General features: G+C 37.1%; 3 protein-coding genes across 6 annotated transcripts; 1 reads left to right on the forward strand and 2 right to left on the reverse strand.

Moving 5' to 3' along the window:
- Positions 1-687: 687 nt before the first annotated feature.
- Positions 688-2162, reverse strand: tmem251 (transmembrane protein 251). The gene is made up of 2 exons (XM_079475116.1): positions 2059-2162; positions 688-1721 (listed from the first exon to the last, which is right to left on the reverse strand). The coding sequence occupies exon 2, from the start codon at positions 1704-1706 to the stop codon at positions 1278-1280; it is 429 nt and encodes a 142-aa protein (XP_079331242.1). The 5' UTR covers positions 1707-1721; positions 2059-2162; the 3' UTR covers positions 688-1277.
- itpk1a (inositol-tetrakisphosphate 1-kinase a) lies at positions 1442-17572 on the forward strand. 2 transcript variants are annotated; one of them, XM_079475112.1, is made up of 12 exons: positions 1442-1658; positions 2964-3073; positions 3172-3268; positions 4800-4824; positions 8987-9112; positions 9646-9763; positions 12298-12396; positions 12552-12592; positions 13962-14127; positions 14904-14971; positions 15209-15371; positions 15929-17335. In XM_079475112.1, the coding sequence occupies exons 3-12, from the start codon at positions 3174-3176 to the stop codon at positions 16234-16236; spliced, it is 1209 nt and encodes a 402-aa protein (XP_079331238.1). In that variant the 5' UTR covers positions 1442-1658; positions 2964-3073; positions 3172-3173; the 3' UTR covers positions 16237-17335. The 2 variants fall into 2 exon arrangements, with proteins under 2 accessions (XP_079331238.1, XP_079331237.1); XM_079475111.1 differs by lacking the exon at positions 1442-1658 and having other exon boundaries at positions 2745-3073; positions 15929-17572.
- Positions 17349-24269, reverse strand: chga (chromogranin A). 3 transcript variants are annotated; one of them, XM_079475114.1, is made up of 9 exons: positions 24205-24269; positions 24044-24116; positions 23668-23717; positions 22727-22820; positions 21563-21631; positions 21262-21345; positions 19696-19986; positions 18104-18471; positions 17349-18025 (listed from the first exon to the last, which is right to left on the reverse strand). In XM_079475114.1, exons 2-9 carry the CDS (start codon positions 24087-24089, stop codon positions 17942-17944), a joined length of 1086 nt encoding a protein of 361 aa, XP_079331240.1. In that variant the 5' UTR covers positions 24090-24116; positions 24205-24269; the 3' UTR covers positions 17349-17941. The 3 variants fall into 3 exon arrangements, with proteins under 3 accessions (XP_079331240.1, XP_079331241.1, XP_079331239.1); XM_079475115.1 differs by having other exon boundaries at positions 18104-18456; positions 24044-24269; XM_079475113.1 differs by having other exon boundaries at positions 24044-24269.
- Between the last annotated feature and the right edge of the window lie 640 nt (positions 24270-24909).

Here is a 24909-nt window from a genome sequence, read left to right on the forward strand (position 1 = left end):
CAGAGAAACAAGCCCTTTAAGACAAAAACTATTTGCCTTATTTTGAACATTTTAACAAATGAGTAAAACCATCCATACATGACTGAAGATGTATTTCTTAAGCAACTCCTGGGTCTTTGGAAAGGAGCAGTGATAGAGGGGCTGGTGTCGAAACTCATGTTTAGATAAAGAGTTGTGCTAGACTCATTAAAACCTTCCGCAGTCCAAATAACCTTTGAATTGCTTGTGAGATAAGCTTTCCACTGTAAAATGATGCAGATATCCCTTAACAATACGTTATTTGAGTGCATACATTTTACACACAGACATAACCAAATAGTATCAGTTTACCAAAACCCACCTAAAGATGTGTACAATTTTCTTTATGAGGACACATTTATCACTATGACATAATTAATATTAGACTCCGATGTCTGATTCTCAACCAAGAAATTACATTTGAATGTACAATACTGATATGAAACGGTACAAAGTTATCACAGATAAGAAAAGTTAGCTTAGTCAAATTCTTTCTCATTGTTCTCTCTTTGATTTTATTTAAAAATGAATACTTAACCCCATGTTTGTTTTATTTGATGTTTTTAAGCCATAACTGGATGTTTGTTACTCCAGTGGAACTGTTCAATGTTCATAAAATATGTATGATTATAAACAGCTGAAACACTGCATTTACAACATTTACACATCTCTGCTTTCGTTGTTTATTATTTTCATTAGAAATTTTGATTCAAAGTAGTAAACCTACCCACAATAAAAAATTGCAATTCACCTCAACTGTGGAACTACGCATTTAGCTCTTTGAATTCACATCCATGTGGCCATCACATAAAACCTTCTAACTTACAAAGGTAAAATTATCTGCAAATATTCTGGGTTACATCTTGGTCAATGGCTTGATTGCCTCATTTGTCAAATTTAAATTTAGTACATAATTAAATCAAGATAAAAAAACTTTTTAAGTACTCCGAGACTGAGTCAGCATGGAAAATACTTTTAGATTCTGTCATAAATTTACTTTAAAAGCACATTTATTTTACACTCAATGTTTGAACATAATAGCGTATGGTCTTCTGCAACATAATACTAAACTGCAACCTACTGATGGTACAAACTATTAATTTAAAAATATTTTAATTTAAAGACTACAAAAACACATCCAAAACTATAGAGACAACAGTAAAAAAATCTTGTTTATGAATGCACTTCTGCATTGGCCAAACAGTAAGACACCAAAAAAGATGGCCCCAAAATCTGATCCCACATCCTGATCAATGTGTTCAAGTGTCAATCAGCTGTAACCTGCTGATCTGATTGGAGGCCTTGGCAAAGGTTTGGTGGCGGTTGCAAAGAACAGCAAGGCAGATGGGCAGAATACAGTATCCCACCGTTTTGGGGTCCGCCCTCGTGCAGGAATACAAAAAGAGAAAGACCTGCAGGTAGGGAATAAGAAAAATGGTGGCCCAGGCCCAGAAGGGCAGGAGAAGAAGTGTTGTTTTCAGAGTCTGTGTCCATGAGGTTGACGAAGGGCCGGATGAAGATGCATCTCCCGACCATTTTGTCTGTGTTCCAGACACCTTTTCTACTTGTGACAGTGAAAGCCGGTTGTACGTTTGGCTGATCTCAAATATATAAAACGCTGCAGCAACACTGGCAAACAGGTACAGTCCAACACATATCCACCCCATCCGCTGACGGAAATTCATCATTCTCCATGCTCTTCACTGTAAAAAACAATGTAAATTTCCAAACGTAAATATTAACAAGACATCAACAAATAGCATGGTCGTGAAATCATGTAACAAATAACGTGACTTTCCAAACTGATTTTACTGTAGTTTCTCTAATAACGTTACATTGATTCATTTACAACTTTTCTCACCGAAACAATTAGCTAGCTTTCTTCACGTTGTATGCAACACATTTATCATTCCTAGACAAGAGGAAACTGACCTAACGCAAGAAACCTCACACACAATTTAAGACTCTTGATCAAAGCTGTCAGTTAGCGCTGTTGTGTTGTATTGTATGGCGACGCGTATCTTCGACTAACATACTTACTATGATCACACGATCAATCCATATTGTGCGGTTTTAAGCAGTGAGTTCCTGAACACAAAACACACCGCAGTCACAGGATTGTTGTCATGCGACCTACTTCCTGGAATAGCAACATCCGGGAAATGTACATCAATCGCTTGCATGACGTTATTACGGACGCAAACGGCTCTACTGCCCCCATGAGGCGCTCTGTGGAACATATCTGGAATTACGTTTAGTCGTTTAGATTAGAAACAGTTAAACATTTGGTGATTATTAAAATGCATTCAATTTAGATGATAATATTTTTTCTCACTTTATAATTAAAACACATATACACATTCATACGCACATGTCTTTATTCCCCACAATCCATACCTATTTGTTTTCTTTTCCATTTGTCATCGTTTAGTGTTATAATAAATACCACGAACACTCGTATGATAAAGATGACTTTTACTAGCAACCATATATCTGTACGTAAACTAGCCTAGTAACCTAGATTAGTTTAATGGTGATTTTTGTAATGAAAGTAATGCACATAATAATCAATCTATCAAATAACGTTGGTTACTTTTACTATAATAAAATCAAAGGTTAAACGGATGAATTATTGAATGAATTCTGGGGTAGTTACCTTCACCACTGAACAGGGCAAATAAGCCCGCCTCTAAAGGAGGGTGTGTCGGGTGAAAGTAAGTTTTCTCGCTGTCCAAATGACCAATCAACATTATATCCCTGATCGACAGCGTTGTCAAATAATGGACAGGACGTTTGGATATAAGATTTAACATCTGAGGTTGGCCAAGGAACACATGAGTCGGTTCCATGCCGTACTGTGTCATGATGTGCTGTGTTTGTTATGGCTATATGTTTCGGTGCCATATAAATAATGTGACGAAGTTGTCGTAAAATTGAACATTTAGAAAGAGGGACGCGCATTCTGGAGGACGTTGGCTATTAGACTTTTGGCGACAGTCTGAAACTGGGACTTTTTAAACACATAGAAGAGATTTTCAGATCGCATTGATTTCAGGTAAGTTCAAACATCCCTCGCTGACTCTTTTTTAGATAGTGTTTTATTTTTGCGTTTTGTTAATACTTTTAAAAATGTCCTGCCGTTTCTTCCGATAGAAATGCAGACCTTTGTGAAAGGAAAGAGGGTTGGATACTGGCTCAGCGAGAAGAAGATTAAAAAGCTAAATTTCCAGACTTTCGTGGATATGTGCAGGTGCGTAAAGCGCGCGTGTGGGCGCACGTCATATGATCATCCACATATCATAATCAGCTCATCCAAAATACAACTATTTTGTAATACAACCGAGTTATGGAGAAAATGGGGTGATATGGTGTAAGAAACATGATTCATCCTCTTACCCCATGTTCTTACGTTCAGCAGTCGAGATCATAAAGGTGAGAAATATTTGTATATGTAATACCTGTGATCTTTGTATAGGCCACACGTTGGTGTCGTGTCATACATTTATTTAATAACTCTGACATGTGGCGTACAACTGCGAAAAAATAAAATATTATATATTTTATAAAATATCATTGTGATATATATAGGCCTACTTATCACACTTGTTTGAGACTTATCCGTCAGTTTTGAAAGTTTATTTTATCATCATTAATGTCTAAAACATGAATCATATGTTTTACTTCATGTGACCAAAATAATTGTTTTTTACGAGTTTAAAGGGTGCTTTTTGTGTTATGGAGTTCTTGTCACATGTCAACAAAATGTCAACAAGTTTTTTCAAAAACACAACAAATTGCTTCTCTTCTTCTGGTTTTCACAATCAAAAATTTTTTCTGAACCCATCTGAAGATCCATAGATAAACTCTGAATTCCAGTCTCAGAGGCCTCGGTCTACTTTATTTAAGTATTTGTCATTCAAGGAGTCCCTTCTTCTGTGGGAGATTGCTTGAATTCTTATAAATAGATGATAATAAACCATCTGTCCATCTGTAGAATTTTTACAACAAAATCTAGACAAAGTTCATTGATACCTGGAATAGTACCATATAGGCAGTGCTTAATTCCAAAGCTTTAAAGGTAACATTACTTGCATATCTCCTCAAATTCCACGCATTCCTAAGAGTCTGCAGCAAGACCGTGCTCGTAATGTATTAAGCTAGAAACATTTGTTTTAATTTCTTCATGGTTTTGCATGACATATGACTGTAAAGCTCTAAATATGCTGTGCCATACATTAGCGCAATGCTCTTACCATGAAAAGACATACAGGAAAGACATATCACCCGTAGACTATGACAATCCTGAGTGAATGTAACAGGATCTGTCTTTCGTAATTGCACTTGAGAATACTGATGACCGGTTTCCAAGGGTTTCGTCTTAAGAAACATGTTCAGTTATGAGGTTTTTGTTCATTTTACAATTTGTATCTTCCCTTAATTGTTTATATGTGTTTTTTAAAATGGGTGTGTGTATGTGTAGTGTATTTGGTGTTTGTTTGATTTTAGTGTGATTCTCACTTTCTTTGGGTGAGAAAAAGCAATTTAGGTTTCTCCCAATTCACTGAATGTCTGATGAAACAGAAGTGTTGCTGAGTTTATCTGTTTTATTTTTAAGTGCAAACACTTCTTTATTGTGTAATGTTGAGAAAGTGTGTCATACCTCATTGCATGTTTAATATTTCCATGTTGTTCCATAGAGTAAACAATACTACAATTACAAAACATACAGTAACAATTTAAAACATGATAACAATCATATTTTCTCTTCTTTTGCCTTTTAGGAAACAAGGGATAGAGATGATCCAGGTAAGCAAACGTTTTATTTGTCTTTTCTAAAACACGAGTCACCTTTATTTTATATAAAGTGTGTTGTATTACTGACAGTTTCACAATACCATTGACAGGCTTTTGTCTAGACATTTAAAAGTACCCTAAAGTAAATGACTATCAATATGCCTGTTTACATAAAACATCAAAAATCTAACTAAATTTCAGGTAGTCTGTAAATGCCGGTATAAAACGTAAAGCTTCTAGAAACATTTAGCTTCAAAACGGTTCCCAGACTATTCCTAATTGAGCCCTAAAATAGCCTAAAACAAACAAAAGTTATTTTTCTTTACAAAGTTGCTTGAATGGCAATGAAAAGCACTTTATAGCCTTTTCTAGGCCATTGCTGTTCGTATCAGGTTGATCAGATTTGCAGCTGAACCACTGCCTTGATAAATTATCCGTCATTAACCACTCATCAGGAAATTCTATAAGGAAGTGATGTGGATGTTGTGCACATTTGTGTATTGGTATGGCAGAATACACACTGGTCTTTTTGGTCTGGCATTGATCAATCATATTTGGATTTGGTCAAGACAGTGATATTCTGAAGGATACAGTATGATATACCCAATATCTCACCACTGATAACAGCAGCAATGTAAATAGCTTTTACTAGATCTCTGTCTTTTACATATGTCACAATTTCTCATACAAAGACAAGTGTTATGTCTTTAGTACTGTTTATGTATGACTTACCCTGAGCTAGAACATCATTACCATCACATTGTGTTTGCTCTGGGATAGTGAGGTATTTAACAGCGTTATTAGTATTTAAAGAATGACTCTGTTGAGTTTGTGATACCCTCCATTGGCTTTACCTTGACTTTGATAAATCATTAGTCACATAGATGGAAAAGCCATTAGTTCTAGCCATTTCTGTTTTTAGAAGCTGTTTCTTTTTAGAAATTTGCAAATCTGCTTCTGGTGTGCAGTCAACGCTTCTTGTTGATAATAAATAGCAGGTTTGATATAAATTGATGGTTTTATAATATCAGAAAATTGTGAATGTATATCACATACCTTTTATGTGTTATGATTGTGTTAACTCCAAAAGATCTGGATTTTCTTCTGTTAAAGCACACAACAGTTTCATATCATGCTCTGTGGAATAACAGGTCTTTCACTTTTAATTGTCATGTTAGTTTGTCACTTTATTGTCTACAAGTGGAAAATTCTGACAGCAGTTGGCACAAATGACTTTTGATACAGATTTTTTTCTTGCTTGATGTTGTCGAAAACGTCTTTTTCGATGGTAAAAGCAGAAATTTGATATTCAGAGGATGAGAACAATCTTCAATGATAATCTGTACTTTTGTCTGTCTCTATAGTCTGATTTCATTCAGTTGTCTTTGTGGTTGTCCTACAATTGCACTAGCGATTTTGACTAGCGATTTTTGCTTTTCTTTAACTGACAGTAATCCATACCAAATAATCATATTAAAACATATAACACCCTCAACAAGATTCTTTTAAACCATCTCTAAAACATGTTGACTCACACCAAAATGTTGTAACCTCCTATTAAGATGCAATTTATATGTTTGACCCATTTAGGAGCAAATGACTGATTCTGTGTGGTTATGTTGTCAGTGGACATATGAAGACAGTGTTTGCACATTCCGGCAGGACATGCCCTTGTCAACCATGTTTATGTTTATAAGGAACTGATGTGGCCCTAAGAGAAATACTTACAGGGACTAGGATTTGTGAAATACATGTTTATGGACAAACATTGTTATTTGAGGTTGTGCTGTGGAAAGTGCATTACCGTAATAAAGATAATTCTGGGAAGAGTTCCACAGTCACTTTATTGTGTTTTGGGCGTGAAGGCCAGTGGATGTGTTTTGCCATTTAAGATAGGAGAGGGAGACCAAGGTGCTATTTTCTCAATCCGCTTTATTACTAGCCAGACAACTCCACTGATAAGAGTCAGCGAGGGCTTTTCTCCACTCCCAAACTGAATTGACAGATTCATAATAAATGCTCCTTTGCTATCAACGCTATGTAAGGTGTGGACAGCAAAGAGACCAAAGGACAGACTTTGACCTGCTTTTATGTCACACAATAGGCTACTCGGCTGCACCCAGTCATAGATTTTATTCAGTCACTAAAGTGCTTAATGCAAACAATCAGTGAGCTGATCACATTAGACTTTACAGTGTCAATGATGTCAATATTGTGATTACTGGGTCGTCACTGAAATCAATCATGAGGAGAAGTGTTAACAAAATGTTTTAATGTTATCATTTCACGTTATCAGTGTCTGAAAGATAATGAACCACTCTTTGAGTATCTTGATTGATTTATGGCTTTGTGTTTTCTGAAGGCAGATGGTTTTAATCGATATTTGTTATGTGGTTCCCTGTCTGAACTGCGTGTTCTGCTTTACTATTTAACAATTTTACAGCTCCATAGAGTACAGTAAACTTTAAAAACTGCAGTTTCAGCATGTTACTGGCATAGAGATAAGTTTGTCCTACTGAAAGGAACAGTTCACCCAAAGATGAGAATTCTGTCATTATTTACTCAGCCTTAAGTTGTTCCAAACCTATATACATTTCTTTGTTCTGTTAAACACAAAGAGAGATATTTGGAAGAATGTTAGCAACTGACACTCCTGGGGTGCCGTTGATTACCATATTCCATTCTTCTAAATATCTCTCTTTGTGTTCTGCCGAACCAAGACATTTTGGAACAGGTTTGGAACAGGTTTGGAACAGGTTTGGAACAGGTTTGGAACAACTAGAGGGTGAATCATTTATGACAGCATATTCATTTTTAGGTAAACTATCACTTTAACGCATTCCCAAGAATGTGCTCAAACTGCTTTAAAAAATGTAATATCCTGAGGGATATTTACTTATGTTGGAGCCAGTTTTGTGAAACGTTCTGTTGGCTACATCTTCTTTATTATTAGCTGAGAATTTTTTGAATGACTATTTTTTTTGTTCATTTTCAATATTGTGGTTTGAGATTTATTTCCAATGCATTGAAGTCAGTAACCCCTGATAGAAGAAAATTACTTACAAGAATCCAGCAACAACGTTTTGTGTGTAGATGAACCTTGTTTGTCGGTATCTCCAGGGTTTACATTTTACACATCTGTAAGAGTGATACTTCCCCCTAGAACTTTGGTTCTACTTTTCAGGAAGAAGATAAATGGAAAGTGGAAATAGAAGAGCAAAAAATTTGAGAAGCAAATAAGTAATTGTGTTCTGGAAGCAGTGATTCTCTTCTCTGAAGGTTCTTTGAAACATTACAGCTGTTTAAATGACATAAGTGTGTCTCATTCTGCTGTATCAACATCAGATGTTGTGTGAATCAAGTGATCATCCACTAAAAGAAGTGATGTGTACTGATGCATGTTTTGCAATGTAGTGTAGTGGAATCTGTTTGTCATGTTTGTAGCGACATGTAATGTGAAAACATTTCCAGACATTGTAATTTAAAGGTTGAGCCATATCAGGAACAGGCCAATAAGCCCCTTAGGATCACTTTGCTCTCTGTCTCCGTTGGGCCCCTCGGTCTCCAAGTCATGCTCCTATATTTGGTTCTGTCTTTGGTAGTGATTCTGAACTTCTAAATAAAAATGCACTTAGGGATCCCCTTCATATTAACTGTCTAGGCTGTATCCACATGTCTCAGGCTTAACCTAAGAGCCTTTGTGGTCATATCCCAACTAAATATTTTCCATCCCCAAAGGTTAAAAACCTCCTAAGGGAGCTAATCCAGTGTTTACCCCAAGCTGCCATTCTCCATGTTGGTGATGTGCATGGCCTTCAGAACATATTGTGCTATCTGTCATAGCTGAATTAGAAATAACACACACCTTACAAATAGCATGACCTCATAAATATCTGTCCCACAAGTAAACCCCTTGAGCTATCAGAATTTAACTGGATTAACTGGAATTTCAATACATAATTGTGATGGTTTTCGATGTGATCACATCTTCAGCCAATTCAGTTAAATTAACTAAAATACACAAGCATACCGAATTCCTTAGAAATAATACTAAAGCATCATAAATTACATTTATTCATCCTTCATTCATACTGTATATTGACATTATGCAGAGGGTTGTTTAGAATGGCTTGTGGATGTTTACTGAGTTCTTAACCTTGTTCGTCCGGTCTAGCTGGATCTGAGCCAGCCAATAGAGAAGCAGGGCCCGTTTGATGTCATCATCCACAAGCTGACCGACCACATTGTTGATGCTGACCAGAACGTCACAGAATCCCTTCAGCTTGTACAGGGTGTCCAGGTAAATAAGCACCTAAACTTCACGTTTCTCTGCTCTCTATTGAACAGCATCCCTTAAAGGGATAGTTTAACCAAAAATAAAAAAGAATGTACTCGCCATGAAGTTTTTCCAAATCTGTATAAATGTCTTTGTTCCGATTAACACAGAGAAAGATATTTGGAAGATTGCTTGAAACCAAACTGTTCTAGGACACCATTGCTTGCCGTAGGACAAATTACAATGGTAACATTCTGCAAAATATCTTCTTTTTTGTTCTACAGACCATAGAAATTTATAAACCAATTTCTCCTACTATGGTAGTCAATGGTGGCCAAGAACTGTTTGGTTACAAGCAATCTTCCAAATTACATCACCAGAGAACTGCCTTATCTTGGAGTGATTCTTTATGACACAGTAACAGTTTTAAAATCAGACATAGGGTGCGCAATATCATCATTTTAGTTTATATGCACCAACAAAATGTTTTTATTTTACTGCATATACGTACAATAAAGTCAGTGAGTGCATTATCAGGGGTTTTGATTTCTTTCCAGGACTACATAGACTCTCACCCTGAAACTGTTATTCTGGACCCTCTTCCGGCCATACGTACCCTGCTGGACCGATGCAAGTCATATAAGCTCCTTCAAAAAATTGAAGACGACATGCAAGGTCTGTCTACAGCATAGCCACATAAAGATACTGTACATATAGTCGCAGTCCTTCCGAAACCTTAGATGCACAAACTCTCTGTTTTTCAGGAAATGGATAAATGGACGGTACTTGAATTAAAAATATTTTCACATATTTATACATTTCGGTATTATAACTCGTACGTTTAAAACAACAACATAACATTTACTAAAAATTTGTTTTTTAAAACTTCAGAAGTGTTTATTTGATTGTTTTTGTCTCTTATGACTAGTATTGTCCTCAGTATTAGGTTAAGTTCCAGACGCAGTCACCTATCTTCACTTCATCACACTTTCCCTGTGCTAAAGAAATTACAAAACAAAAATGTGCTACACCGTGTAATGATTTATGGTAATCACAAAATATAGAGAGACAAGGTTTCAGAAGGACTGAAGCTATACACGTGCACGATTTATCGTGGTCACACATAAATATTATCTCATCAGAAGTTATCGATAGTAGTTAGACACTGCTGAATGTCGTCTCAGAAATATGAAACAAACATGATACTTCACTATGTTCTACAGACCTTAATAGATATGAACATTGTTTAGCAATGAATATACAGTATACGTCAGTGACATTAAATCTGAACAACAGTACAATTTTATCTGAATATGAGCAACAATGAATCTGAACATTGCTTACATTTAAAGAGATAGTTTACACAGTGGTGCTTTGTTCGCCATTACTGGGTTGACACGAGGAGGGCAGGTTTTGGCCTTTGGGCAGGGGAAGTATGAGGCTTATGGAGGGCTTGTGTCCTAAAGCTGCTGAGTTGTTCATTCTTTGTACCGCTTGCATGCTGTATTCACTGACTGCAGAAAGAGCAGGAGGCCCTGCTGCAGCAACAGGCCAACAGAACAACCCGCTGTGAGTTTGACGTAGTGCCGAAGGGATCCCATCTCTGGATTCCCTCTCATTCACAATATTCAGCTCAATTATTCAGTAGAAAAGTAATGCAGTAAAAGTATATAAAATTATGCAGGAAGGTATGAAAGGCTGTGTGTATTGTAAATAACCATGGCTCAAAGAGGTTGTTAGAGGAAAATGGTTAGAACAAATGAGAATACAAATGTCTATTAAAATAAAAAAGCCAGTCAGTATGTATTGCTCAGAAAGCTGTCTAACCAAAGCCAGAAGAACAACCAGAAGTTTGTTGATGTACCAGAGAGGCTTGTGGGTACAGGAGTGTCAGCTGAGGGTTAGTGTGAAGTTAACCATCAGCCTCATTGCTTCCTAGGTAGTGACTATTTTCTTGGGCACGTTTACCAGGCAACCGCCTCTGTGGCTGTTAGCTCATGAAACAACACTGCAAGGGATTCTGGGAAAGGAAAGATAACACAGCTCATATACCTTGAATATTACACAATATCTAGTTTTGAAACAACGGCATGTTGGGAACTATCAGCACAATCAATGACCGATTTAGTGAAATGAGTCTGGGTGTATTTTTCCATGAGCTAATATGATCCATGTGAGCAGATGACAACAGTCTGTGGTCTTAGTGTTTGAATGTAAAACATTGCATGACGTGATATAATTCTGATGTTATGGTTTACCTCACTACTGTTTTGGATGAGTTGTGCTAAAGTCAGTTGACTTGATTATGTAAGTTTGTGCTTGTTCTTGGGTTCATAGTGAATCATAAAAAACATTTTTTATGCATCATTGTCACACATCTATCACAATACTGCATTTGATCTTTAAAGACTTAAATGATTTGCCCTAAATCGATCCAATGCTAATGTAAAATTGTACAGTAACGTAATACGCCAAGTCACTCAACGTGGAAAAATCTTGTTTTTAAGGGACTGTAATGATAATTCTGTATTAAAGCGGCATGTAATATTTAAGTGAGATCAAAAACAATGTTGACAATTCACAGATGTCACAGCCGTTTTGTTGTGAATGTTTCCATAGTTCCATTAGTAATATTGTCCTGTTGAAAGTATAATCATCATTTTAGATGTGAGCAGGTTACACATCATTAAGACACATACAGACTGCGCGTCTAGAAGAAACATTTTCAGACTAGGCTGGTTTGTCTCAACAAGATGCTGTTGTCGTGCCTGTTTTCAATCACGTGTGTATGTCAGAGTAAGACGAGAGGAAGATGAAAATAACACATCAAAGAAAACAGTTGTGGCCTAAAATGCGAATGTATTTCAGCCAGACCTTTATAAACAAGAGAAGTCTGAGTCAGTCAACAAACATGGTCAGATATGTTTGGTGCTAAGAGACAAGGAGATAACTTACAAAAGTATGGAGAGACGTTTGTTAGAATGTTTCTTATTTAGAAACAATAGAAAAGGAGGAAACCGTTTATTTATGTTCCTGTAGCATAACTAGTAGAGCATGGTTCTAACAAAACCATCATTGTGAGTTTGTTTTCCCGGGAGTGCCTAAAAGCATCTGCTAAATTAATAACAAATAACAGCATAAACTGAATGATCAAATATTACGAGTGAATGAACTGAACCAGCATGTTCTTCATCTCTTCATGTGTGTAGAAGACAGGATCTGCTCTCCTCCCTTCATTGTTCTTAAGAGTGAATGTAACGCAGAGACCCTGGAGCAGCTCCACAAGAATGGAATTACATTTCCTTTCAGTGAGTTTATGCCATTCAAAATCTTTTATGTGTTGTCTTTAATTAAAATTATTATTTGTTTATTTTGTTGACAACTGTTTGTTGAGTGTTACTGAATGTACATAGTTTATTTCTGTAGTGATGCAGCTTTTCACCAAATGTTTGTTCCATTTCAGTTTGCAAACCTCAGGTAGCTCATGGCGCCAACTCTCATGAGGTAGGAGAACATTCACTGCTTCTACTATATAGCCCTATTTTTTATTTTTACGTCTAGTACAATTAATTAAATGTATATTTCAAAATGATGACGAATAATTTTAAAACGAAATATCATCTTGGATAGAGAAGGTTCATATTTTCTGATATGTTACAGACCATGTGTTTAAAACTAGATACGTCATGTTGGGATCATTTTTTAGATATGTACAGTATATCTATTAAATGCTATGTAATAGATAAATACTGTACAGTACTATAATATTATTTATATCTGTTACATTGCTACATGATGTTAATTCATTATTTCCACTAATTATTACAGTTAAAAAGTATCACAGAGATCATGTTGATGAAGTATTTGTAATTTAGTGAGAGAAAGATGAGAAACCTGAAAACAGAAAGTAATTTTAAAAGGCAATGTATATCTCCGTGATATCTCGGCAACACTGTGGTCACTTCTGCTTTTTAAAGACTCATTTCAGCCGCTGTGGAAGTGTGATGCTAAAAGTAGATTAAAATTACTTCCATTTTATTTTTCGCATGTTCCGCTACAGAGAACATTAGAGGAAATAAGGGCAGAGCTCGTATTGCACGGAATCACAAGCAGTCCTGCTGTCCTTGGGGATGATTAACAGGGGTGCAACCTCTGTTGCTATGGAGACCATATCTTTTATTGTCAGCGACTAATGTAGAGGCAAAGTCTCAGACACTTACATTCCTTCAGAATAATGCTCAAAGACAAGAGTACAGTTGTTTCACAGTGTAGACAGTGAGGGTAGATAGTTTAATGTGTCACCAACGTCTGTGTTTGTGTGACCAGGTTGATTGTCATTGGCTTTTATGACACTGAGCCTGAGGTTTGTTTAGCTATAGGGAAGGGCACATGCAATATACAGCTCTACTGAGAATGGGTTTAAGGGGGTAAGTGTGTCGAGACACTATAACCACACCTCACTGGACAAGGGTCATTGTGCATCTCATAAAGAATGATAGACTTTTAGTGTTTACTTTGTACAACATTTACATTTAGTCATTTAGCAGACGCTTTTATCCAAAGTGACTTACAAAGAGTTCGGGGAGCAATAAGCGACATGTCATACAAAGAGCATAGTACATTAGGTGCTAATACAAAGTTACTAGTTTTAGCAAAAGCTAGACCACTACCTGTTGTGAGAAGAGGGTTAGTGTACTTTCTTTTTTTTTCATTTGTCTGTCAAGTATTCACAGAAGAGGGTTGTTTTAAGCAGTTTTTTGAAGGTTGTGAGAGATGTGCTTGACCGGACCGCGTTAGGAAGAATATACAAGAATGCATATATTTGTTTATAGCAGCACCACCTGCTTGTGTTAATTTGTTTTCTGTTCAATAGATGGCCATCATCTTTAGTGAGGAAGATCTGAAAGACATCAAGCCCCCCTGTGTAATCCAGAGCTTCATTAACCATAATGCAGTGCTGTATAAAGTGTTTGTCGTAGGAGAGGCTTACAGCGTGGTGCAACGGCCCTCGATTAGGAATTTTCCCTCTGGACCCACAGGTCAGTTGCTTTACACCAACATCCTAAAAAATGTTCAAGGCATTCAAGGTATTGTTTAAATTCAACAGCTTTGTTTAAAAACAGTATACGAATCAGGACTTCAAATAGCTTTCATACTTGTTTCATTAGCGCTCAATACTTTCTAATGAGTGTTGTTTTACATTTTTAATCTTCTATGGCACGCGTGGAATAAAGACAAAATGTACAAGTTGGGACACAAGTTCACTAGGTAGCATGACGGCCAATAAAATCACTTTATGGAGTGCCAGGCCAAAGAATTTAGACATCGGGCCTCCTTTGGGTTGTTTTGTTTTAAAGCCATCCACACAGACATATATCTTAACAAACAAACCTTGTCTGGTTTCTACTTTTACCTTGAAAGCTGTATTGGGGACAAAGTGAGATTGACAGTAATGGCACTCGTGAGCAACTTTGTTTGATGTCTAGGGCCTCTTACCCTGCCTGAAACATTCCTTCGACATGTGTCAGTGATGTTTAGACCCAGTTTCTTTCCCTCTCTTAAAAACAAGTGGTTTATTTTGTCTTTGACATGGTATGTGTACAGCGAGTGACTCATGAAACTTGGAATTCAGAATTGTTTGATGAATTGTGCCCCCGATGGCCTATTCTATACACTGATCCCAAACCCCATTGTGTTTGAAATGCAAATCATTTGGGGATTTCTAATATATACTTTAAAATAAGAAAAGAGGTTAGAAATTAGGTTAGGTTTTTAAATGTGGAGGCTAAATAATACTTGTGTTTTTATTATGTAGACAGGAGAGCTATATCATTCAACAGTCATCATGTGTCCAAACCAGAGTCGTCTTCTCATCTGACCTGTGTAAGTCAACTCTTGTTTAACTAAAATAATTTATTTATAATGGAAACCATCTAAAGAAATTTTTTAGACATTTACATTTTATCGAAAGCTGTTCGGTTTAAAAGACTAAAACAACCATTTTATCAAATGTTTGTAAGGAGTTATAGCTACAAGCCAAGCTCAACTGAAGTAATAATCGTAAATGTTTTACTGTGACAGGCATTTCATACTTTATTTCCTATTTCTATTTTCCCTCAGCGAGACAACATGAAGGGTCAGTACTGGGCACCAAACAATGATGTCATTCAGAAGATGTCCAGAAGGTTACGAGAAGCCCTAAGCATTTCTCTGTTTGGGATTGACATCATCATCAACAACCAGACCGGCCAGCATGCCGTCATTGACATCAATGCATTTCCAGGTAAATGCAGTTTATAAATGTATTCAAAATAACTCTATTCCCACTTTCAGCAATGCTATATAGCCAACAGACCAGAAGGGGTCAGTAGGGAACTACACAATCTAGTGTTTGTTTGATGTTAATAAACTTTATGAATTATGTAATTCTCAGTCATAACAAGTATTTATAGAGCGTGAAGACATTTCTCTTTTAGTTTAACTTCACTAATTCCCAAAATGTAGGAAATTTGAAAAGTTAAAGTACATTTCAAGCAGGTTATCTTAAGACACCACTTGTATCTGCAGACACAGCTGTGTTTGTCGGCTTACAGTTCTAAAACCACCTGGCCTTCTCATCATCTGTTGCTATGGTTACCTTGTGTATCTCGCAGGGAAAGGCCCTTTGATAGCTCTCAGCGGTACATGCAATGAGTCCCATGACAGTACAAGACTACATCAACAGATGATATCTGGTCTCTCTCGTCTGCTATTTTATTAATCTGCCTTTCCCAGAGCTCTCACAATCCTTTCAAGATTTCAAGGTACTGTAGTCTGAAATGACCCTTCATTTTCATCCAGGTTATGAGGGGGTCCCTGCGTTTTTCGATGACCTGCTGAGTCACATCACCAGCGTCCTGCGAGGTCAGGTATCTAGCGGAGCGTCATGCGGTCATCTGAAAGCGAACGGAATAGCACAGAACCCATCCGTAGCCTGTGGGATGCCCTGCGGCATGCTGGGAAATGAAAGCAGTTGCTGGTTGATGGACAGCGAGGGAATAAAAAGAGGCTCTCATCAGGGACTGAGTTCTTGCGGGGCCTGCAGGGCTCCGAACTTTCACCATCACGCTAGATCTGGTTTAGCAGCAGCTGAGACTTCATCACAATGAGACTTCCTATTAATCTAGTAGAATATTTAATGACCATTCACAAACCAATTCAACCCTCATAAAATGGCGTTTAGAGGTTATGTCTATAATAATAATGTTGACCATGATTTAATGTGTGTCAATTGTTTTCTCAGAGTTGATTTATTTAAATTAATTTTCAAAAGGGGAAACCTGGTACTGTATGTGGTATGATTTTGTTATTAATGACTTGCACTGATTTTATTTACAGAAAAGGGCCTTGTAGAGGAATTGAAAATGTTATTAATATAAATTCAGTATATTAATGAGATGCATAACTTGAAAGGAGTGGCATTTGTGTGATGTTACTGTTAGACGTTAAACCTTTCAGGAAACTAGTGCCCACTGCACACTAGTAAGCTTTAATGCTTCTAAAAAGTATTAACACTCTTGACTGGACAGTCAGAACACATTTCGTGCTATATGAAGCTGTATGGTACAAAATTCATTTCTTAAAACCTGAATTTGCAGTTGTTTATTTTTTAAAACTTAAAATATTGTAACGTAAAATGTTTATATAGATTAACCATTTAATATCTGGAGGGACCTGTTGTTCTTTATTTAAAATTTTTTTTTTTAATAAATCTCCTGTGTTTAGCGGGCACCGCACAGAGTTCATGCGGGCTACCAGGTGCCCACGGGCACCACATTGGAGACCACTGGTATAGTGGATTATGCATTGAAGGAAATACCACTTGCTGTGTGTTGTGGCTATGGACAAATGACCTTTTCTGATTATGGTTATAAAAAATGCTTTTTTAACAGTTTGAGTATTTGAAAAGCTGACCCCAAAACTTTCCTTAAAGCTACACCTGGTAATTCACACTTGTGTTATTTAAAACAACTTATTTCATTGAAGATGAAGGAGAAACTTTGACTTTGTCTTTATGTCCTATTTAGAACAACATAAGAGTAAATGTATGGAAAGTCTCTTTGAAATTGTTTTCTGTGTTCTGTCCCCCATTGCTATGTTATATTTGCACATGATGTATAATTTGTAAAGATGTTGATTTATTTCTTCCTCCTTGCATTTAAAAGGCATAAAAACCTTTGAAATGTCATGAAGCAATGAAACAAATTTAAAAAACAGAACTCGATGTTGTGAATTATTTTATTATTATTTACATCATGTCTAGTGATGTAAATTCAAATTTACAGATTCAAACACTTAGTCGCTTAGTCACATAAAATCATTTACATTGAGAAAACATTTCTTCAAATTTCTTCTCTTGCATCTTGCATTTTCATTCTAAATGAACTCCCGAAAAGCATTTAATTTCTGTCATCACTATAAATAATAAAAACATTATTGCCTGTGGATCATAAAACTTAATAATATTAGGTACTATTTCTGAGACATGTACCAACAATGAAGTTAACATTTGAATTCTTGTTAGTTTTCTTTAATTTTTTTTATTATGTACTGAATGCCCAGATTTGCTTAGGAAGCAAGCACAAGAAAGCAAAGCACAGGAGCTAAAAGAGGACATGATAGGACCTGCCTCCGGACTTTAATGGAGTCTCCGGGGGGGTTTATATTACATGAAAGGGACAAAGCAGAGAATATGTGGCGCTTGCACTGCTGTAGACTGAGTGAGAAGGTGAAAACCTCATCTCAAGTTAACATGCCTTTCTACTGAAGGAGAGATGGAGGGCAGAATGGAGAAAAGTGGAGAGTTGATCCGGCTCAGCCTCGTCTCAGTTCATGAAGTTTCTGAGCAACGCTCTCGAGTTCGGACTCGATGGCAGCCAAACTCTCAATGTCAGCATCCTGAGCAGAGAAAACATTTCAAGACCTTTTCAATGTCATATATATATATATATAGAGAGAGAGAGAGAGAGAGTTTACCTCAGTCTTCCTGCTGGCACTGCCCTCTTCATCTCTCTTGTCCTCTGGTTCAGTTTGTGCCATAATCTGCAGCTCCTGCTCCTCTGGGCTCCTCCACAGCTCGTCCTCCTGATCCATCCTCTCCTTTGAGTGCTGTGACGCCTCCCTGTGCTCCTCCAGCTTCAGGCCCGTCTCCAACCTCTGGTGGGCCAGTTTGCTCAGACGACTCCAGTGCTTTGGTCCAACCTCTTTCTTTTCCTCCGCCTCGTCCTTCTGCTCTTCTTTTGAATGTGTTCTCTCCTTCTCAGCTCCCCTGGGCTCCTCGATGTCCTCCATGATGGATTGTTTTACCTCTGGGTTTGCTTCAAGACCATCTGTGAGTGTTGCCCCTTCAGATAAAAGGGGAACATGGTTATGATTGTGTTATTATTGTTATAAAATAATCTTTCGCTCTCTCTCTCTCTCTCTCTCTCTCTCTCTCTCTCGATCTGTCTCCTGTTCATTATTCCACACACACACTTTCATCCAAAAGGCCCTCATGTACTATTGTGCAGCATCAGCAAAGACTCCACTCTTCTAAATGAAAAGTGTATTCCTGCCAGCTCACTGGTCACTGCTGGATGCCTTTTTACTCAGATAACACACTCTTATCCATCTGTCTGCACTGATATACCAATACGATCTTATGGGAATGGGCATGTCCGTTCCAAATGGTGTGCCTGAAAATCAGCACATCTGTGCTGAATATTGACAAGTGGAACTGAATGTGCGCTGAAAATGCTTTAGATATAATGGCTCGCTTTCAACAACAGTTACAGGGTTGGCCGTGTGAAGCTGTGGTTTGAATAGTCAGCCTAAAGGTGTCCTTTCCACATTCCTAAGGGCCACTTTAGTACGCTACAGTCAGTTGATCTGATCTGGGTGGTCTCCAGCATCAATTACCAAACAAATTTGTTATAGGCCACGACGCAGCATAGAATTCATTTCACAAATGGGGGCACTTAGCACTGACATGCATCCACACCAGCCTGTCAACACAACAAGTCTTTTGTTCTTTAATAAAATTAGCTTGTGTCTTTTATGACACACATATGTATTGTTAGAAGTACTGTGAATTATTTTTGTAGGAATTCTTTGTTTGTTTAACAAATATTCAGCATTTGTGCGTGCCATATATTGTGTGTTGGATGATGGTGTCCTAAATAAGTCTCTGCAGGGGATAGTTCACCCAAAGATACAAATTCTGTCATCATTTATTCACTCTCATGTCATTCAAAAAAGTTTATAACAATTTCCTCTGTGGAACACAGAAGAAGATATTTTGAGATAAGTCTCAATGGTTTTGTGTTCATGCAATGCAGGTATATGGTGTCCAATATTTGGTTACCAATGCTCCACAAAATATCTTCTTTTGTGTTCTGCAGAAGAAAGAAAGCAATACAGGTTTGGAATGACATGAGGCTGACTAAATGAGAAACTATTCCTATAAAACAAAAACCAGATTGAATGAGCATAGCAATTCATGTCTTTTCAGCAGGGTAGCCGTACATCATAATGACTAATGCTCCAAACACTACGATTCACTCTGACAGTAGCAGATGTTTCACAATTACCCTCTTCATTGTGAGTTGGTTCATTTTCCTCCTCCTTTTCGAAGCTGGGAGGTTTAATTTCCTCCTGTTTCTCCTCATCTCTTATTGTGGCCTCCTCCTGTGACTCTCTCTTCTGTTCTGGGTTCATGGAGATGTGATTGCCAACATCCTTCTCTTCCTCCTCAGCAATGTTGTTCCTTTTTTGAGACTCCTGCTCTGACTCTTCACTCTCACTGGAGCTCGCCTCACTGACTCCTCTTTTCTCTGCAGCCTCTTCTGGTTTCTCCATGGCAACCAGCATTGACTGATCATCTGTGGTGTGGCAGAGGGGTATGTTGAGGTTAAATGCCCATTTGTGTATTGTTTAATCTGAACGGTGCTGTGTCTTAACAATATTTTACTAATTTTAAACGAAATATGATGTTTAATAGGATAATATGATTAACTAGCCAGCTAGCTAGCTAGCTTAATTTAATACTTGAATTTCTGTTGGGCTTTGTTGACTTAATATTTTGGAAAAGATTTTGTATTTTGTCAAATATTTGAGTTGAGAGCATCAATCAAGTGTATATGAAACTTTTCATGTTTGTTTAATATATACACTACCGGTCAAATGTTAAGGATCAAAAAATGTTACTCATAATCTGAAGAAATCTTTTAATCTGAAGGTTTCAATGTTTAAAATCACTTTTGTGGACAAAAATATAATTGTGCAAAGATCTTAATTTATTTTATTAGAAAACCACATTTTTATGAAAAAAATTTGAAATGGATTATTTGGAACAAATAATAAATAAAAAGCAGTCAATAAGAGTCCAACATATATGGAAATTCCTACAGTACGGCATAATAAGCTTCCCATGTAGAGACCTCTAGAAGCTCAATGCTAAAATGCGAAGTGTACGATTCTAGTCAATGGGTGGCTACTTTAAAGATGCAAAAAATATTAATTTATTTTGGATGCTTTTAGTCACAACGTAAGTCCCACAGCTACATTACTATAAACTTTGGAAAAATATGAATACAGAGTGATCCTAAATATATATATATATATATATATATATTTATATATACACACACATACACGAGTTAGATGTTACTGTAATACTGTAACATCTCAATCTAACTCTGTGTTCGTGTAGTTGAACATCTCCCACACACTTGTGCCCACAGAGGTATGACATATTCAAGACTTCTGTCTCAAGAGCATAAGAAATGTCACCACAAGTATACACATACACTGTACATTTTATTTTACCAGCAAGACATCTATTCTGAGAGATATGCCCTATGCCCTGATTCTGTCAGATGCAGCTTGTACAGCATCTAAGAGCTATAGATCAGAACACAGCAATTCAAATTGAATGTGCTTTTAGAGCAGATGTTCAATGTCCTTTGAAGTCCTAATATACACTAAAATACCACTAAATCAAAGTGACTTTGATAGAGTTATTTTTGTGTTATTTGACATCTTTTGATTCTTTATTCTAAGTTCGGTGCCGTCTCAGGATAGAATGAATAACACAACAGAGCAAAAAAGAGGAGAGAGCCATGTATCACAGCATTAAAACGTAGATTAAAGCTCACCTGCAGTTTTCTTTGTATCTTCAGGGAAGCTGGTCACATGATCAAGTAAGTCACCTGGGTGCTTCTGCGCTCTCTCATTGGCCCCTGTGAGGAAAGGACACGGTTCACATAACAGCTTCTTGAATATAAAATGAAACTTCTCTTTCATACCTCATCAGCACTGTTATACAATTCTCTCAACGACAATTCAAATGACCTACGAACCTACTGCCAGAACCTACTGACATACTGCAGCCATTGCTTTTCTCTACAGGAAAGAGTTTCACGCTTGTTTAATCAAATACTGAGCATTGAGTCTTACCTTCTGCAGCGATATCTTGCAACTTTTGGAGAAAGTTGCGATGGCGAAGGAGGGTCACAAGTCTGTCATCTGGAACATAAACACATCTCTCATGGGTTTTGATTTAGCGTGCATAGAGTTAGGTGATTTGATAAATGAGTTCATATTGTTTTCAAAGGCCCAAGTCATTTTCAGCATTCAGAACTTTACTTTATTTCTACATTATTTGCATTAATTGCCCCGAAAAGCAGTCCTGTGCTGCCCTATTAATCATCAGAGCCGTTGAGAGAGAACAGAGAGACGATGTGAGGAAGAGAGAGAGACAGAGTCAAGGCAATAAAGAGAGGGAAACTAGAGATTTGTATTGAATTAAAGTCGAGTCAAGCTTTTCATTTTCTGCTGACCCCGACAAAGAGTGCAGAGTTGGCTGGTCACTCCATAGGGAAACAATTCTTCTGCATTCTTCTGTCTCTGAAAATACCTGTGCTCCTGTTTGTCAGAGCATCTTCAAAATCTTTGCAGTTTTTTTTAAATTAACAAAAGACAATGTCTCGAAAATACATTTACATTTAAATTAAATAAAAAGTAAAGTAATTATTTAAAAGGATAAAAACAAGAATTACAATATCAATCATTATACACTTCCATAATTCCATAATAAAGTGTTAAAATAATTGTTAGTAAAAAGGAAAATATACATTATATGTCAGTATGGAATATTTCTTTTATTGTGTGGATGTTTGGTCACATGTCACAGAACTTGCTGAATCAAAATATTTGCACTGCTTTCTCTCAGTAATCTCTGTCCTTCTCTTATTCCTTCCGTCAATCTCTGTCCTCTGTTTCTGTCCCAGACTCACTTCTAACATGGTGTTTGATTTCCCTGTAGTAAGCGTTATCTCAGTAACAATAGCTGCACTGTTAGAATGATTGATTTTCGAAATATTAAACTTTGAAAGACAAACGTCCGTAATGTGACTGGATCACACAAGGCCCAACTTTACACTTTGACTGCTCTCGAGATAAAGCCGTTAATTATTTCGCTCGATTAAGATCAGCACTGTGCAGATAAAGCGGCATTGAAGCTGGTATCAATCATATCAGGAAGGTCGCTGCTGATTTAAGGGATAAGTTGCAGCTAAATGTATGAAAAGTAAGCTATTGTGAGTTAATGCAGGGACTCACCGGTGCTTAGGGTTTGAAGGCAGTCTGGGGAAACTGGGATGGGATCAGGCTTGGTCAGAACATCTGCGATGACTTCAACAATACATTTCATCACCTATAAAAATGAAAAATGTTACAAAGAAGTATTTTTTAACATATTCATAATTATATTAGCTTGTGTAGTGCATGCATTTCTTATTATTTCCTATTGAATATATAATGTTGTAATAATACTGTTATGTTGTGAGATCGATATAATAGAGGACACAGCAGGATCATGCCAATAATATCTCCAAACCCCTTTGTCTCAAATATCTGACCAGCCATACTATTTCACTTGTAATCAATGTCATTTCCTCTTCAGCGCTTCATGTCTCCCACCTGCCACTGCGATTTGTTTGGCTTCACATTCCCCCAGTCTAACATTCTCTGCTGTCAGGGAAAAACAGCCTCTCTCTCTCAATAAGCCCAGAACTGCTGCTGAAATTGCATTTACTGAGAAAGAAACACGTCTGTTTGCAGCTTCATGTTAACACGTATTCGTCTTCCAAAACATGCCGAAACTTGGAGATTCTCTATTCTATAAAGTATTTCTCATGGTAAAGTTAAAAAACGGGTAGCAATCTCAACTTCATTGAAGTTCTTTTTAAAGATTTAAAGATTAAAAATGAATTATGCACCTCAAGCTTAACTTAAAGTGGAGTTAATTAACACAGTGTTCTGTAGTCTTCCTTCTAGTAACCACATGGCACCAGCTGTCACAAAGCTGAAGTCGTGTTGTTGAGTCACAGTCTCACTAATGCTGCTTTCCTCCACACATCCTGAAAACATGTACTGTTGTTGCCGTCATTCTGTGCATCCTTATGTTATGTGTCTCATAAGGCTGCTCCAAATAAACATGGTGAAATCAGTAATGAAGGATCATTGTGAAGAGTTGAAAACGATGATTTATAAACGCATACCTTCATATCTTTCTGATCCATGTGTCCTGGGGTGACAGGCGTCGACAAAACTGCACGACAAAAGAAATGCGTTGACAAACGAAAGCATAACGATAATGCGCTGTTCGAATTTTGGCGTAGGGTCATTATTTGAGCTTTGTATGAGAGTTGTACAGCGCTTTGTATTTTTCTGACATGAGATGACTGAACCCAATTCAAACACAAAGTTGTGCCACCATTATGAGGGACAAAAGCGGGTTTTATTTTGCGAGTTCCGCTGTCCTTGGTGCTGACTGAAGCAACGCATCGCTCGCAATGTTTCGTCACCAGAATGAATACAGTATCTAATATAAACTAAAGTATCATAACTTAAAACATATAAACGTTTGACACTTACCAAAATTCACCAGCACCACGAGCCCAACGCATCCTCGTGCGATCATCTTCGTAATGCGAAGTGCCCGCTCTGTCTGAAAGTGACAAAGCCTCGTTATAAAGGAAAGCGAATCAATATCAGTACCACTTTCCCCTCTCCAGACTTATTTATGGATGCATTACACGCGTAAAGCGTCTGCTCTTGTTTTTCGTCGGATTCACACACACCGCGATACCTCAATGTCACTACTCACTAACGCAGCAATACCGCCTTTATATAGAAGCTCGTGAAGAGGAAATGACGTATATAATAAAGCTGCACATAATATTAAGACAGGCATTCAATATCACGTGCGTTATTGTCACGTACAATACGTTTAGCTGTCATTCAGATCCTTTGCCTAGAAAAATCTGATGTAGCACAGTTTTATGAAATTCATGGGATTTAAGATATCTTAAATGCTAGTGGTTTCCACCAAGACGCCTTTACAATGAAATATCATATGATATTAGGTTTCAAATAAAGCAAATTGAAGACCAGGTTATGTGGTCCATCTTTATGTGTCTTTAAATGTTTTTCTTATGCAAGTATAGAGTAGTTAGAGCACTCATTATATAAGGGGACAAGTTATTATATAGGCTACTGAGAGTATTTGAGCTGAAGAGCAAACAGACGTCGGTCAAGGATGCCTGCCTTTCAGAAGGTAATTCAATTAGAAATGGACTGCATTAAACATTGGCAAAGACTGTGACTGATGGAGCTCTGGGGAACCATATTTGATTACATCACCATATAATTTACTGAGCTGGGTTAAGATGCACAAGAAAATGAAGGGGGAAGAGTATTTTGGAGAGTAAAATGCTTGTGGAAAATTGAACTGATCATAA

The sequence above is a fragment of the Barbatula barbatula genome, assembly GCF_947034865.1.
Source record: "Barbatula barbatula genome assembly, chromosome: 15".
Lineage (NCBI taxonomy): Eukaryota > Metazoa > Chordata > Actinopteri > Cypriniformes > Nemacheilidae > Barbatula > Barbatula barbatula.